This window comes from Equus przewalskii, chromosome 6 (assembly GCF_037783145.1).
Source record: "Equus przewalskii isolate Varuska chromosome 6, EquPr2, whole genome shotgun sequence".
Classification (NCBI taxonomy): domain Eukaryota; kingdom Metazoa; phylum Chordata; class Mammalia; order Perissodactyla; family Equidae; genus Equus; species Equus przewalskii.
Window position 1 is genome coordinate 59,002,089 of NC_091836.1, and position 16,034 is coordinate 59,018,122.

The following is a 16,034-nucleotide window of genomic DNA, read 5'->3' on the forward strand; positions in this document are numbered from 1 at the left end:
GGCCTCTCCTGCACGGCAGTCTCAAGGTAGCTGGATGACTTACAAGGCTGCTCAGAGCTCCAAAGCGAATTTCCCAGCAAATAAGGGAGAAACTGCATGACCTTTTATGACGTAGCTTTGGAAGTCACTTAGTGTCACTGATACCATACTCTGTTGGCTGAAGAAGTCACAAGTCCTCCCAGATTCAAGAAGAGGAAGCATAAACTCTACCTTTCAATGGGAGGAACATTGATGAATTTGAGGCTATATTTTAAAACCACTACCTAGGACTTTGTCTAGTCTAGTTCACGCTAATCCACAGAAGGTGGCTAGTTCACCATTTGGTTATTATTTAGCATCATTTTTATTTGTGTTCATTTCTCTTCTGTCAACTGATCAGAGTACTGCCTATGAGAAAATTATTACACATGCCTTCCTTTTCATGTTTTTCCAAGTCTCTTGGAAACTCACACATTCCTTATAGCTAAGCTCACATTCCAATTTTTCTACAAACTTACCATTTACAAGTGATCCCCTGACTTATAACTCCCTAGCTTGAGAGTCCTGATTACCACCTGTCTTGTGGCAGATACAATTCCTAATGGCTTCAGCTGATAATAATGAGATGAATGGTGAGACTAGCCAGTGAACAGTGATAAGGAAATGTCTTGGGCTGATTCATGAAATAGAGAAACAGGCTTCTGAATCAAACAACAATTTTGGTCAAGACATTTTTCTTCGTTAAAAAATTTAAGAATCAGCTCAGTAAAATAGAAAAAGAAGATAAATGATCAGCAAAATGTCCAAGTTCAGAAGAAAGCCGAAAGCTGTTCTGTAGAAGTGGCTTATAGACTAGACTTGATTATCATCCTGGAACCAGATAGGTTGTATTTGGGTGGTTTCTTACAACGTAGCACATGATGCTCTCTTTTTCTGAAGAACTGGAGCACTTATAGCCTGAACCATTCCTTTATTTATTCAACAAGTATCTACTGAATGCCTTCTATGGGTCAGGCAGTCTTTTTCTTTGCTGTTCAGGAAGACAGTGGAGAAGACACAGCCTCTCACTTCAGAGGGCTGTGAAGGAGACCAAAGAAAACAAAAAAACCAAACTTATAATACAGTAAGGGAGCTCAAGAAAAAGTACTTAACCATAAATTACCTGTTCCATGCTTGGTCTCATGTCTTAATCTCCTCCAATGCGACCGCAAGCTCCTTGAAAGCAGGGACCACCTTTTATATGTCCGCATACCTCCTTCCATGGGAGTGACAAGTACACAATAACCCATCACTGAAGATTTGTTAAATGGCTTGACTGATGAATACTGAAATGAAACGAGATTGTAGAGGTACAAAGCGTGTTTGCATTATTTTTGGCCTTCTGCAAAGGTTCTTGGTTGCCCATTTGTACGTTAAACCATCACCACCAACAAATAAGAATGTCCTATGTACCATCTTATGCTTGGTAGGAAGAACAACAGGGCTTTGATTCCTTGACATGCAAGAGCTCTGTGGTGACTTGATTCTTCTCTGCTGGCTGGTGATGCAATGGATAAGAAGAAGGGAGTTTGGCTCTGCCACCTAGGAGCTGTTACTTAACCTCTCGGAGCCTCTGATTCCTCAACTTGGAGCAAGACTAGTGTTCCCTTCTGCTTTACTCATTTCCCATATTTTTATTTTATAACTAGTTTGGGTGCAGGGGAAGATGGAGCAGCCAGACTATCTAGAAGCTAATGGGATACAGCATGGATTCTCCCGATGCTTCCATCATTCCACCGTAAATTCCCAATCTTTATGAGGTTTAAGTCTCAGCGAATTTTCCCCTCAAAAACCAAACAGGATAATGAACCACTTTCTTACATTTTCTATCAAGACAACTCTTTGTGAGTTCTAAACGTTCTGTCCAGATTCAAAGAAGCTGGTTTCTTCATGAGTGGTTGGAATAAGACTTTTCTTGGAAGCTACTGAATATGGATTAGTTGGATTGTTTCGCAGGAAATAAAAAGCAGGCTCTGGGGTGACTACTTCAGCACTTAATTGGGTTAGCAAAGAACTGCAAATGAGAGGTTTTCCTCAGGAGGGAAAGGATGTTTACGGCCCCCCACCCCCCTAGGTGGTGGATTTTAACCTAAACACTAGTCTTCAAATGCAGCCTTTAATTTAGGAACCATTACAAGAATCTATTAGAGCAGAAAATGTCAGGTTGAAAAATTAACACATCACAGGAGTTAATTAGAACCCAGCCTCTCATTAGATGCAAATGGAGAGCCCAGCAACTGCCCAGCAGCCTGCTGAAGTTATGTTTGCTGCAGCTCCAAAGTGCCTGGATCTTTACTCTCAGAGAGAGGCCAGAGGAAGGTGCTCAGGCACTCGAGCCAGAGCCACTAGGGGTCCCTGGCCTGCCCTTTAGGTTAACGGAAGGTCGTCTTCACGTGTCCCTATCTTCGACTCCTCTCCTAAACGCTCTGCATGTTACAGGGTGGACAGACCTCTGCCTGGAATTGCCTCAGGGACGTGTTTTCTGCAACAAAGACAAACATGCCAGGCCTGTCACCAGGAGCAGACTGGTGCCTGTGTAAACCACTCTGGGAGAGGGAGGCTGAGGGGCTCCAGGCCATTCAGACTTAGCTCTAAGTTGTGGTCTTTGTTTTCTTTCCACATTCAGACTGAAATGTGATTCCTCTGGCTTTCTTTTTTGGAAAATACCTGCGATGAGTTCCATGCCGGGAAAGAAAAGCTGTTGACAGGAAAAGCTTCTGACGGGCAAGGGGCTTCTTCAAGTGTTCTCAAAGGAGACAGCTGCTTCAAGCAAGCTGAGGCAGGGGATGCCAGGACTGGGAATAAGAGCTCCAGATCACAAAAGGGTCATCTTTAACTAAGGATTAGACTGAGTGTCAAGCAGTTTCCTCTGTGAGAGCAATACCATGCACAGACTTTTGGGCCAGGCAGACATGCCTCTGAATCCTTCTCTGTCACTTACTGTGTGATCTTGGGCAAATTGCTTCACCTTTCAGAACATCAGTTTTCTCAAGGTGTTGCATGAGATAAATGTGATAATGCATGTAAAGCACGTAACACAGTATCTGGCACAGAGTAAGGGCTCCATATGAGTTATTTGTTATTGATTGGATAATAGTACTCCTTCAGCCAACACTAATGGTCTTCCCTCTGTGTGCCAGGTCCTGTGCAAGGGACAGCTCCTGCTCCTTGACCTCATGGAGTTCACTGTTTAATAAACCATGGACACATATCTTTAGCACAAAGCACGCCCCCTCCCCTCCCTGCAAGTGCCCTAGAAGTGCCCACTGCACATTAATTTTGCTTTCTTGAGTAGCTCAGAATCCTGCAGGTCATCCCGTTGGAGCAGCCCTCCAAACTCAGCCACCTCTACCTTCAATTTACCCACAATTCTCTCTCTGTGCACTTACCACACTGAGTTATAGTTGTCTGTTTATTCTTTGTCTCCTCCTGTGATTTCCTAGAGGGTGGGGATCATCTATTCATTTGATTTCATTCATCTGATCATTTATTTATCTTTGTAGGCCAAGAGTCTCATGCATGACTCAGCACAGAGATACAGAAGATTCAACCCTACTGCTGAGTGTGTAGATTTCCAGCTGGGAACTTTTCTGGTGAAATAACCCTGCCCTCTATCTTTGAAAGGCCTCCTTTGGGCCCTGGTTTGGTTGGTGTTTCCTTTCTAATTATCGCTCTGGTTCCAACCTCAGTTTCTCCATCTCTTTAAGGGGCTAATAGAGCCTCTTTTCCTGGGAGGTTATGATGATGGCTGGAGACAATGTGGCTTCTTTGTGCCCAACACAGTTCTAGGCACAGAGCCAAATTACCAAAAAAAGTTCATTCCATTCTTGCCCTCAGCCAAGCCTAGTTGCCAGTATAAGAAAACTAAAAATACAAGACAGAATATAAGCACTACGTGAGTGATACAGATGTCCTTCTAACTTGTATCCAGCCTCTGCCTAATGCCAAACTTGGCTGAAATGGGAAGATACAAACATGCATAAAAACTTGGTCCCTGTCATCAAGCCCCAGGAAAACAGTGGCAAGTGTTGGACAAAAAGTCTCAGGAAGAGAGTAGACAGCTCTTTACCCAGATCCTGAGACTTGGGCTGCAGGAGATGTCTTTGGCACCAGGCTGAAAAGTAGGAGGTTGTCCCACAACGACAATAACCAAGTTTTTCCGCACTTAGAATGTGCCAGACGCTGTGCTAAATGATTTACTGGCATTCTCATTTAACTCTTAGGCCAACCGTGTAGGCTAGACATAAACTTCCTTATTTTACAGATGGCCAATTTGAGGCTCAGAGAGGCACAGCAGCCTGACCACAGTCAAGCAACAGATAGTTTAGGAATCCACCTGCTGAGGGTTTCACCGGCCCAAGTGGAAAGCGAAGAGGGTGCACTGGCACAAAACTCCGTCCGAGGGGTGGGGGAGGGGGAGGGGTGGGGGAGCTTGCTGGGAATGAGAGAGGGGAGAGTTGCAGCAAAAGACGGGTCGCAGGATCCCCACATCCCCAGGACCCTAAGCAGAAGCAAAGTAAGTTAGGAAGAGATGCTGGCTGCACGGGAGGGGCGCCTGGCAGCTGGGGGAGGGGAGCCCGCTGGTTGCGCGCCTTCTTCGCCCCCGGTGCACAGGTCAAGCCTCTCCCCTCCCGCCCTCTCACCCTCCCAACCTTATTTAGAAACCGTGTCCCCGAGACAGGAAGGGCGGCGGGCCGAGAAGCACGGAGCGTCCCGGTCTCATTTCCTTTCGAATCCCCCTGTGGAATTTCATTTCATACGGTGAGGAAATCGGAGCGCGAGACCGTCGGCGGCTGGGCTGCTCCGGGGCGCCTCCCCCACTCGCGGCTGGAGACGGGCAGCTCCCGGGCGCAGGTCGGGCCGAGTCTGGGGGCGGGGAGAGGGGGCCGGGCTCCCAGCCGAGCAAGTTAGGAGTGAAAATAGCAGCGAGCTCACGCTGTACCAGGCACGGCGCTAAGTGTTTTACGCATTATCTCTAATCCTCCCAAGTCACTTTACGGATGAGGAAATTGACGCCGAGAGGTTGAGCAATTTGCTCAAGGTCACACAGCCGGGATTTAAAGCCACAATCTTTGTAAATCCAAATCCCGTGTTCTTTGTGTACGTTTCTCTGCCTAGGGAGGGGGCCAGGGACCGAGGTGACAGCTGGAAGAAGCAAAGGGAAGGGAGCCGAGTGATCTGGGAGCACTTCTCACCTGAGAGAGGAGGGGGCAGGCTGGCTCGGCCGGAGCAACTCGGCTCTATCCCCGCCTGGCCCCTGAGCGCCGCGAACCGGGTGGAGGAAAGTGAGAGCCGGGAAGCGGGGCGGGGCGCGCCGGGGAGGGACGGAGGAGGGGGGCCGGCGGGTGGGGCCTGACCCTTCCAGCGGCAGAGCGGCCCCGCCCCTCGCTGTCCACCGCGCCCGGCCATTGGAGGGGCTCGCTGTCCGTCCCGCCCCGCCCCCGCCCAGCGAACCTCCAGCGCCGCGGAGGGCTCGGGCGGTGCGAGTGGTGCTGCGCTGGGTGCTGGCGGGCTCCGCGGAGACACAGGGTGGACGCGATCGGTTCGGGGTTGGGGCTCGCCGCCTGCAGCCATGACCCTCGCAGTCTGTCCTTCGGCCCGAGCCCGGGGCGTCTAATATCCCACACAGTCGCGCGCAGCTGCCGGAGAGCCCGCCGCTGCCTCCTCGTCGCCCTTGGTGCCTTATCACACTCCCTTCCCCGGAGCTGGGAGCAGCGCGGGCAGCCAACACCCCCGTGCAAACTGGGGGTGTCTGCTGGAGCAACCCCCGCCGCCGCCGCTGCTGCCCCCGGCCCTGGCCATGGCCTGGCGGGGCGCGGGGCCGAGCGTCCCGGGGGCGCCTGGGGGCATCGGTGTCAGTCTGCGGCTGCTGCTGTTGCTGTTGCTACTCCTGGGGCCGGCGCGGGGCTTCGGGGACGAGGAGGAGCGGCGCTGCGACCCCATCCGCATCTCCATGTGCCAGAACCTGGGCTACAACGTGACCAAGATGCCCAACCTGGTGGGGCACGAGCTTCAGACGGACGCCGAGCTGCAGCTGACAACTTTCACGCCTCTCATCCAGTACGGCTGCTCCAGCCAGCTGCAGGTGGGCACCCCACCCCCACCCCTGGCGGGACCCCATGGGCGGGGACGCCCCAAACGAACTCCGTGAAAGCCTTGCCAAGTCGAGCCCCCTGCCCCCTTCCTAGGCTAAAGGGTATAATTGTCCTGGAAAAGTGATTTCCATCCCCACCCCCACTTTTCTGTCCCTTCTCAGGGACTGGAAGCCAAAACGTTGTGTAAGGCATCTGGCCTGCGAAAGAACCCACTCGTACACCCGCCCTTCCGTTTTCTCCCCTGCCCACCCGTGTCTGGCCAAGCCCCTAACCCCAGTGGAGCTGAGGGTTATCTTTGCCAAGGATTCTGGCCCCCGCTGCTCGGTAGGCGAGTTCCCGGCCGGGCAACCAGCTGTAGCTAAGACTTGGAAGGCGAGATAAGAAGATGAGAACTTCTCCTGCCTCATCGACCTCCTTTCTCTCCCATATTTTTGGGTGGGTTGTTAAATGAAAACGACTGCCTCATTTTCTGCGGAATGGCCCCTCTTCACCTCGTCCCGCATGATTTTGGAGGTCATGCAGGAAGGAATGGTCGAGTTGGCTTGGGTTCCTTCTTATCCTCGGGGTTGAAGGCAGGTTTTGTTGCTTGGAGGGAGAGCAAACACAGTTTGGGAAAAAGGTGATGTTTATGGTCAAGGTCCAGGAAGGTAGTTTGTATATTGGAAGATTATTATTATTTTTTGCAGTCATTAAAAATTTTAAAACCTATGTAATGATAGAGAAAATGTTCATCCTACAATAAGTGAAGAAAGAATTTGCATATACAGGGTGATTATAATCTTACAAAAACAGCAATTCATTAAAAAAAACTGAAAGGAAATTTGAAAAGTTTAACAGTGGTTGTGTTTGGGTTAGTGAAACTATGAGTGATTTTTAGAAATTTAGAAAAGAGAGAATTGGGGGAAAAAATAGAAGATAGTTGTCTAGGCTAAAAGCTTCAGAAATCCCCAGTTCTGGTTGTTAACTTCTAAAGATAAGAAGCAGGCAGGCAGCTTCCTTCCTAGGTGTATGTTTTTACATAGGTCATTTTAAAAGTTGGATTGTGGTTTCAGAAAGATGGTTGGGATTAGACCTGTTGCCGGTGAACTGTCCCTTTGGAAGTTTCAGAACTTTAGAACTAGGTTATAAAAGCTTAAGAAATGATCCTCTTGCTCTCAGTTTGGAAGCAGCACATGTCCTGACATCAGTGGCAGTTTTGTTGGAGAAACAGCTTTTCCAGGGATCTATATTTTTAATTACATGTATCCTGGGGAAGCAGCCAAGCTGTTTTGAAGGACAGGAGTGGATCCCTTTACATACTGGAAAATAGTTACTTGTAACTCTAGACTTCATAGACAACATCTGTCCGGAGCCAAGCAGAGTGTTTATCAATGCTGGAGGAATTGAGGACAGCAACTGGACTCTCCCCTGCTGGTCTTGCAGTTTCAAGGACTTAACATTTATATTTTCCTATTGTGCTTCATTCAGAAAACCTGGCCAAATGAGCCCCTGGTGTCCAGAGACCTCAACCTGCCTCCCATCCTTAGGTCTAACAGAGTCTCAATTAGGACATTTTCTCTTGCAATATGGGACTGATTAAAAAATAATTTTAGGGGATAAAGTAGAGAAAAGAGAGAATATTAACAGGAGAAAACCTGGATCTACATTTTTTTCTTACGGTGATAAAGAAATGGGGATAAAAATAAATCACCTCATCACCGAAATGACTCAGTCGTTTAATTAGTCTGTTCAGCTCCTTCAAATAGTAGCTGAAAGGGGAGGGAGACGCAAAGTCAGTTTTTTAAGGTTTATTTCCTTAAGTGTTGTGCAGAAAGGGATTATGTAATTCTTCAGGTCCTTTTTATGTATTTATTTATTTATGTTCTCCTGGAAAGGATTACTAGAACCAAAAGAAGAAAGTGTGTAAGTGATGGATTATTGGGCACCGGTGTTTGGGGTCACAGTAAACAGTCGGACTCCCTACAGGCTGGTTTAAAAGTAGATACGTAGTTTGGAAGCATTCAGCTCAGCTTTGTGCAAGTGTTTGGTCAGACTTCCAAGTCATTGTTTTCTTTGTTCATTTCATGACTTTTGCAGTTCTTCCTTTGTTCGGTTTATGTGCCAATGTGCACAGAGAAGATCAACATCCCCATCGGCCCGTGCGGCGGCATGTGCCTTTCAGTCAAGAGACGCTGTGAACCTGTCCTGAAGGAATTTGGGTTCGCCTGGCCGGAGAGCCTGAACTGCAGCAAATTCCCACCCCAGAATGACCACAACCACATGTGCATGGAAGGGCCCGGTGATGAGGAGGTGCCGTTACCTCACAAAACCCCCGTCCAGCCTGGGGAAGAGTGCCATTCCGTGGGAACCAATTCCGATCAGTACATCTGGGTGAAAAGGAGCCTGAACTGCGTTCTCAAGTGTGGCTATGATGCTGGCTTATACAGCCGCTCTGCCAAGGAGTTCACCGATATCTGGATGGCCGTGTGGGCCAGCCTGTGCTTCATCTCCACCGCCTTCACAGTGCTGACCTTCCTCATCGATTCTTCCAGGTTTTCCTACCCTGAGCGCCCTATCATATTTCTCAGTATGTGCTATAATATTTATAGCATTGCTTATATTGTCAGGCTGACTGTAGGCCGGGAAAGGATATCCTGCGATTTTGAAGAGGCAGCAGAACCTGTTCTCATCCAAGAAGGACTTAAGAACACAGGATGTGCAATCATTTTCTTGCTGATGTACTTTTTTGGAATGGCCAGTTCCATCTGGTGGGTTATTCTGACGCTCACTTGGTTTTTGGCAGCGGGACTCAAATGGGGTCATGAAGCCATTGAAATGCACAGCTCTTATTTCCACATTGCAGCTTGGGCCATCCCTGCAGTGAAAACCATCGTCATCTTGATTATGAGACTGGTGGATGCCGATGAATTGACTGGCCTGTGCTATGTCGGGAACCAAAACCTTGATGCCCTCACGGGCTTTGTGGTAGCTCCCCTCTTCACTTACTTGGTAATTGGAACTTTGTTCATTGCTGCGGGTTTGGTGGCCTTGTTCAAAATTCGGTCGAATCTTCAAAAGGATGGGACAAAGACAGACAAGTTGGAAAGGCTGATGGTCAAGATTGGGGTCTTCTCAGTCCTGTACACGGTTCCTGCAACCTGTGTGATTGCCTGTTATTTCTACGAAATCTCCAACTGGGCGGTCTTCCGGTATTCCGCAGATGACTCCAATATGGCGGTTGAAATGTTGAAAATTTTTATGTCTTTGCTGGTGGGCATCACCTCAGGCATGTGGATTTGGTCTGCCAAAACTCTTCACACGTGGCAGAAGTGTTCCAACAGATTGGTGAATTCTGGGAAGGTAAAGAGAGAAAAGAGAGGGAATGGTTGGGTGAAGCCTGGGAAAGGCAATGAAACTGTGGTATAAGGCTAGCCAGCCTCCACGCCTTCCATATTTTGAAGGAGAGAATGCCAGCATTTCAGTGCAAATGCTACTAAAAGTTTCATGCAATGAATCTCAGTTTGAACAAACTAGCAACACTTAAGTGACCCCTGTAACCCACCGCCACTCTCCCCCTGCCCCCCAACCCCAGCATCATAAAACTAATGATTTTGCTGCAGACTTTGGAATGATCCAAAATGGAAAAGCCAGTTAGAGGCTTTCAAAGCTGTGAAAAATCAAAACATTGATCACTTTAGCAGGTCGCAGCTTGGAGTGTGGAGGTCCTGCCTAGATTCCAGAAGGTCCAGGGCGATGCTGCTTTTCCTGCAGGGTGGGATTTGAGCTGTGAGTAGGTAACTTGCAGGGAGAAAGATTAACTTTTTTAACCCTTTAAAATTTTAAATACTAACTGGGTCTTTCAGATAGCAAAGCAATCTATAAACACTGGAAACGCTGGGTTCAGAGAAGTGTTACAAGAGTTTTACAGTTTGGCTGATCTAACATAAACATTTTCGGTGGTGCACTGTCTGCTGTTTAGAACTTCGTGGACTGCTCTCCCAAGAGGTGGTGTCAGAATCTTTCAGTGCCTTTGTCATAAAACAGAATTGTTTGAACAAACAAAAGTACTGTTCAAACACACGTAAGGTATCCAGTGGGTTTTTCTTCTCTCTCTTCCTCTTAAATTTCAACATCTCTGTTCTAGGCTGCTGCTGTTTTTTTCATTTTATATTAATGACTCAAAAGAGATATTTTTATAGGAATTTTTGCACTGCAGCATGCCTCATGAGGGGAAAAGGAAGGGTGATTCACTTTCTGACAATCACTTAATTCAGAGGAAAATGAGATTTATCAAGTTGACTTACCTTACCAACCCCAGAGACCTATTGCATTGAGCAATGCAGACTTAATATATTTTACTTTGTATGATTGCATCTATGCAGACGCCAGTCTGGAAGAGCTAAAATGTTAAGTTTCTTGGCAACTTTGCATTCGCGCAGATTAACTGTGTAATTTGTGTGTGTCAGTTACAATTAAAAGCACATTCTTGGACCATGACATAATAGTATACTCAACTGACTTTAAAACTATGGTCAACTTGCATTCTCAGAATGATAGTGCCTTTTTTTGCTTTAGCATAAGAATGTTATCAGAGTCTGGTCTACTTAGCACAATGGAGACTTTTTCGATTTTGCAGAGGGAACTAAGGACAGCTGATCCAACTACTTGGTGCATAATTGTTTCCTAGTAATTGGCAAAGGCTCCTTATAAGATTTCATTGGAGGCCGTGTGGCCTGGAGTATTTATATGGTGCTTAATGAATCTCCAGAATGCCAGCCAGGAGCTTGATTGGTTAGTAGGGAATAAAGTGTAGCCCATATGAAATGAACTGCAAACTCTAACAGCACAGGTCTTAATTGCCTTTTGAGGAGGTATCCAGAGCTTTTAAAATTTATGCTTTATGTTCCTCACAAGGGGGTACCCCCTAGCAGCCTCTCAAAAGTTGCAGTTCTTTAAAATTGTAACCTTTTCCTTAACCCGCCTTAGGCCTCCTAATCACCAGATCTCTGGGACAAATTGTTGACGATGTCACAGGTTGCTCTCTCTGTAGCTCATACCTGTCTTTGCTTCAGTAACTGCTTTGCAATGACTCATTTATTTATTTATTCATGCTCCCCCGTTCTCCCCCCCCCCCCCCAACTTTTTAAAACAGGTAGGAAAGCTCTTTTATCACATTTGTTTGTGGAAAAACATTTCTAGGGTCTCATGATTCCAAATAGATGGTCAAATTCTGGAAGTAAGCATGTCTTTTTTTGTTTATTTGAGCTTTACGCCCCTGGTTTGACATTTCCCTTCTTTCCCCTGTTTTTGCGTGGTTCTTGAGCTCTCTCAGATGAAGATGCATGTGAGATCTGTTGCGTGTCTTGGAAAGTCTGGGGGCTTTGGAGACAGACACTAGGTGGACACGGGTGGCCCCTGCTGTGTGTGCCGAGCCTGAGTACTTTGGCTGGGCTCTGTCAGCACTCCAGGAGCATTAGAAACCATCCCCTGCAGGACCAGTTGAACTCCATCTGAGACTCCATTGCCCATGAAATGTAAAATGTGAACTCCCCGTGCTGCTTGCAGACAGTTCCCATAGCTGGCCAGGGCCCCGGAGCGTGCACCCAGGGGCAGAGCCTGCCCTTACTCACGCTCCGCTCTAGCGTCTGGGGAGTTGTGCAGAACTCTGGCCCAGGAAAGGGAGGAAGGACTGTGCAGCAGGGCACTGGCCTTGCTGTTAGAGCGCAGGGGTTTGTAATGCCATTTTCTTTGTAATGTCTCAGTGATTGTGTGACCAAGGCAGCACCTAGCAGAGGGTCCAGGAACAGGGTAGGTGCTCCATATTCGTGAATGATGAAATAATAATAATAACAATAAAAGGACTTGGGTGACCCTGGCTACCTGAGTCTGGAGCTGGTGCCCTGATAACTTTCTGGATTTTACTGTGTTTCTTCCACATATCTCTTGCCTTCTCAGGGGAAAGTCTATATGATCAGAAGTGGCCGTGGGTGCAGACTGGATTAGTAGCCTTAGCAATGTCCCAGGTTAGAGGCCTTTCCTTTCAGATTCTGGACAATGGGGAGTGTTTACGGTTTCAGGAAAGGAGCTTTGTGGCTGAGGAGTCAGTTACCAATTACCTTGAATCAACTCCATCACCTCTTAAGTTAGTATTTGTTTTTTTAAAAAAAGTTAATTATCAGCACATTTATTGAGTGCCAACTGTGTATAAAGCCCTGTGTCCGGCACCTTAGGGAATGTCACGGAGGATGAGCTCTGTTCTTCTGACTCCCCTAGGCTGGGCATGCTTCTGGGTCTGCTGAACTCTGCTCTTCGTTTTGAGAAGGAGCAGGGGCCTCCGAATAGCCATCTGTTTCGCTGGCTCCATCCCATAAACCTCTTCCTGGGTCTTTCTACCTTTAATGCATCTCTCATCCCTTCCCAGGATTCCCTGCAAATCAATTACAGGGGTTTTGGCGAAAGCATCAGCTCTGCTTCGTGACAGTCTCCGTGAAATCTCCTAGGCAGACTATGAAAATTAGCTATAAGGACATGAGCTCCCACATCTAATATGACTATAGGGGAAGCCAGTTCAGGTCTTGGGTGTACCATGTGACTTGTACAGGTGAATTCATGGACAGCATCTTGCTAGGGAAAAGGTTAGGGTTGTTTTTCTTTCTCTGAAATCTGGAAAAAGTAGGTCTGATTGTAGCTTCCTACAGTCCCTTGGCCTCCAGAGATTTCATCCAACAGGCCCACAGATATCTCTGTGCATCTCCTCTCTGGCAAAACTCCTTTCTCCTCCTTCGTAAAGGCCACAGCTCAGGGCAGAGGAACATGGGGCAGGGTGGAAGTGGCCTGAACCATCTGGTTAGGATCCTTTTTCCTCTATGGAGAGCTGTTTCCTGATCTCTGTGACGGCTTCTCAGCTGGCAGCTTGCTCAGGGACCTGAAAATGGAGAAGGGGTGACACTTTATTTTCTTGAGATGCTCTCTGACTTTCTTTTCCCTGGTCAGCCCCTCACTTGCATCCCTAAACCTGGAATCTGGGAAACTTCTGTATCTAGGTTCTGAATTCTGACTTTACCAACACATACGGCTCTGTCCTCTCTGGCCCTTCTCAGCTTCCTGTTTGCTGAATTCAGTGCTTACTATGCTGAGAACCAAGCTGGGTCCTGAGGACCCAAAGAGGGACTTGACAGCCCCAGCCCTGGAGGACAGACTCAATTTAAGGGGATTTCATCAGGTTGGTGCTATCTTTGGCTTCTGGTGAGGTGGCCACAGCAGCAGTTAGGGAAGAGAGCCCCCAAATCGATCCACATCCTGAATTGCATTCTGTGAGGGAGGCGATTGGAGAGAGTTGCTATTGCAGCCAATTATGTCGAGTCACTGGACTCTGACAGTTCTTTTTGTTCCTTTATTGTGTTTCGGTTCAGAGTCTCTGTCTGGGTTTGTATTATGTCTGGCAAAGGACCCAGGTTATCATTTTTCTTCTGGGCCTACATCGTGGATCTTGGAAACTCCTAGGAGAGCATTTTGCTCCCACCGAGGATCAGATACCAGAGCCTTCAGTAATGGATTTTGTTTCGCTGTGGGCTGGTCAGAGCTCTGCTGCTGCCTCTTGCCACGCACATGTGCAGTGACGGCCAGATGGACATTACTAGGAGGGAGGTAACCCCAGCTCCCCAGATAGGCCTCTTCCCCTTGGTAAGCCCCGTTACCCGAGAGTAGCCTGTTTCTGTTTCTGATTTACCTTATTTCCCTTCTTCTTTGTACCAGCAAATTCCCAGTATTCACCCAGGCAATTGGTAGAGGATCTGTTTGGGGTCCTATATGAGCCATGTCCTCCAAGATTTTGTAGCTCCCTGATCTCCTACGATATTCAGTACATGACCACTGTCATCCCAGAAGGCCTCGGAGAAGAGGCAGGAGCAGCTCACCCCCTGAAGCCTGGGTCCATCTTCTCTCCCAGGTTATGCACCTTTCCACGTCCCGCTGATGGGCTCAGGCCCAGGCTTGGCCGTGGGCTCTGTGGCGGGGTAGGTGGGTGCTGCTTTCTAGGACTCTCCCAGTGGAGCGTCTAGGTGGTTCTGAATTTTTTCCTACCTCACAGGGATGTTGTGAGACTTCAGAAGGTCTGAGGATGAAGGCCCCTTGAGCTCTTTGTAGGAAAAGTGGAATAAATATCAGGTGTGATCTGTGAAAAGGTAAAATGTGACTCAGCCTGCTCACGCAGCACTCGAGCTAGTGCTCTGTGGCCTTTCCTTGAATCCCTTTGCCACCCCGCAGCCCCAGCCACCTTGAGGCCAATCTGGGGGACTTTCAGATGTTTGACATAGAGGTACCAGGCAAACCCCTGCTACACACGCCCTGAGCGAGTTGCTGAACGTCAAAGGAGATGGTCCCCGCTTTTAAGGATGTGCAAACGTACGTCTGCATCGATGTCTGTACTGTAAATTTCTAATTTATCACTGTACAAAAAAATAAACTTTGCTATTTAATTTTTGTATTAAAGGAAAATAAAGTTTTGTTTATTAAGTGGTGTGTGATTTGGCGTATTCCTGAAGGTGTGTGATAGCCCCTGGGAAGCAGTGAGAAATACAGAATTCAGTTCACAGGGCAGAGGGAGAGTCTTTTTCTGAGAGCCTCTTTGTTTCTTTTTTGCTGGTGCTATTTTTCCCCTGTGGGATTTCTCCTGGGTCAGCAAACCCCCGAGGTCCAAGGTCAACAGAATTTATCACCACTGTGGTCATCAGTGACACTCAAGTGGTCACACGATGCTTGGATGTCACTATAGTTCTCAAGCTGTCAGCCCATGACACCTCCTTTTGGTATTTCCAGTATGTGTGGCTGTTTTCATACACCTTCCATGTCCCTTTGACTTAATCTGGTGGCCTATAAAAGTTTTCCTATTGCTGCTAGAGCTTCAGACCTCTTAAAAACGGGAGAGGGGGCTTTTCTTTTTTGACTTCAGATTTTGATTAAAATTTTTTTTCTGGTCCACGGTAGTTCTGTTTTGTGTAATAAACATGGGAGTATGTTGCATCAGTCAGCCAGGAAAATGGGTTCTTTAGCTAATTTTCTAAGTTGGATGGTCTGTGTCTCCATATCCAAAAAAGTCATCAGACAAAGCAAATTCAAAGCCATTATCTGGACATTGTCATGGGAGCAAATAATATTATGGACCACACAGACGCAGAGGGGAGGGGAGCCACTGTCCCAGAGGAGAACATCGGCTCTCTGGGTTTGCCTCTAAAATGCTTTCCACCTGTGTGTTTCACCTGACTACTCCCCTGTTTGGGTGTGAGTAAAGAGCCCCGGGAACAGGGATCTGCAATACTAGTCTCCTTCACTGCAGGTGGCTGTTATACTTATCTCAAACCATAAATGAAGGGAGCCGTGTAATTTAAATTTTCTTCCCTATGAGACAGGCTGTGTTTCTCATTTCATTACCTACTAATTAAGTAGTTATGAAGTTAGGGAAAAGTCAACGCAATCTGGAGAGAATTCATAATCATCCCTTGCACTTGTAGGAACACTGTCAGTATAGAACATACTTTTATTAACATGACTTCATTTTATTCTCATGGCATCTCTCAAGGAAGCAGGGCAAGCATTGTTTAGAGAGAACTGAAACAGAGAGGGAGAGGGACCCGCCCATGGTAACCCAATGGGGAGGTGGCAGGTTGGACAGCCAGGTCTTCTCAGGCTTAGCCCAGGGGTTTGTTTTTGTTTCACACTCAGTCGTGGGTGTATAGTGTTCTTCCAACAGGGTGTGTTGGAAGTCCTAACCCCGCATACCTGTGAATGTGGACTTATTTGGAAGTAGGTTCTTTGTAGACATACTCTAGTTGAGGTGAGCTCATACTCGATTAGGGTGGGCGCTAATGCAATGACTGGTGTCCTTATAGTAAGAGGGAATTTTGGACACAGACACAGAGAGAGGACCCATGTGAAGGCAGAGGC

The 16,034-nt window shown here is 47.4% G+C and overlaps 1 protein-coding gene and 1 long non-coding RNA gene across 5 annotated transcripts in view; one reads left to right on the forward strand and one right to left on the reverse strand.

The window, feature by feature from the left end:
* LOC103564605 (uncharacterized) overlaps positions 1–5,348 on the reverse strand; it is a 58,094-nt gene extending 52,746 nt beyond the window's left edge. For 2 of the 3 annotated variants that reach the window (XR_011541107.1, XR_548125.2), the window contains exons 1-2: positions 5,214–5,348; positions 1,142–1,304 (exon numbers count right to left, since the gene is read on the reverse strand). This is a non-coding gene — a long non-coding RNA (uncharacterized lncRNA). Of the gene's footprint in view, positions 1–324; positions 1,057–1,141; positions 1,305–5,213 lie in introns of those variants that run through there. The other variant, XR_548124.2, reaches the window with a different exon arrangement.
* Positions 5,349–5,438: 90 nt separating this feature from the next.
* FZD4 (frizzled class receptor 4) lies at positions 5,439–14,606 on the forward strand. Of its 2 annotated transcripts, none has more exons than XM_070623943.1 (2): positions 5,439–6,103; positions 8,190–14,606. In XM_070623943.1, exons 1-2 carry the CDS (start codon positions 5,819–5,821, stop codon positions 9,516–9,518), a joined length of 1,614 nt encoding a protein of 537 aa, XP_070480044.1. In that variant the 5' UTR covers positions 5,439–5,818; the 3' UTR covers positions 9,519–14,606. The 2 variants fall into 2 exon arrangements, with proteins under 2 accessions (XP_070480044.1, XP_070480045.1); XM_070623944.1 differs by lacking the exon at positions 5,439–6,103 and adding an exon at positions 6,405–6,548.
* Positions 14,607–16,034: the final 1,428 nt, after the last annotated feature.

Excerpts from the sequence above, each read along its gene's own strand:
- FZD4 (XM_070623943.1), top strand. The coding sequence starts at position 5,819 with ATGGCCTGGCGGGGCGCGGGGCCGAGCGTCCCGGGGGCGCCTGGGGGC. Across the intron at positions 6,104-8,189 it reads GCTGCTCCAGCCAGCTGCAG|TTCTTCCTTTGTTCGGTTTA; the intron begins GTGGGCACCCCA and ends TGACTTTTGCAG.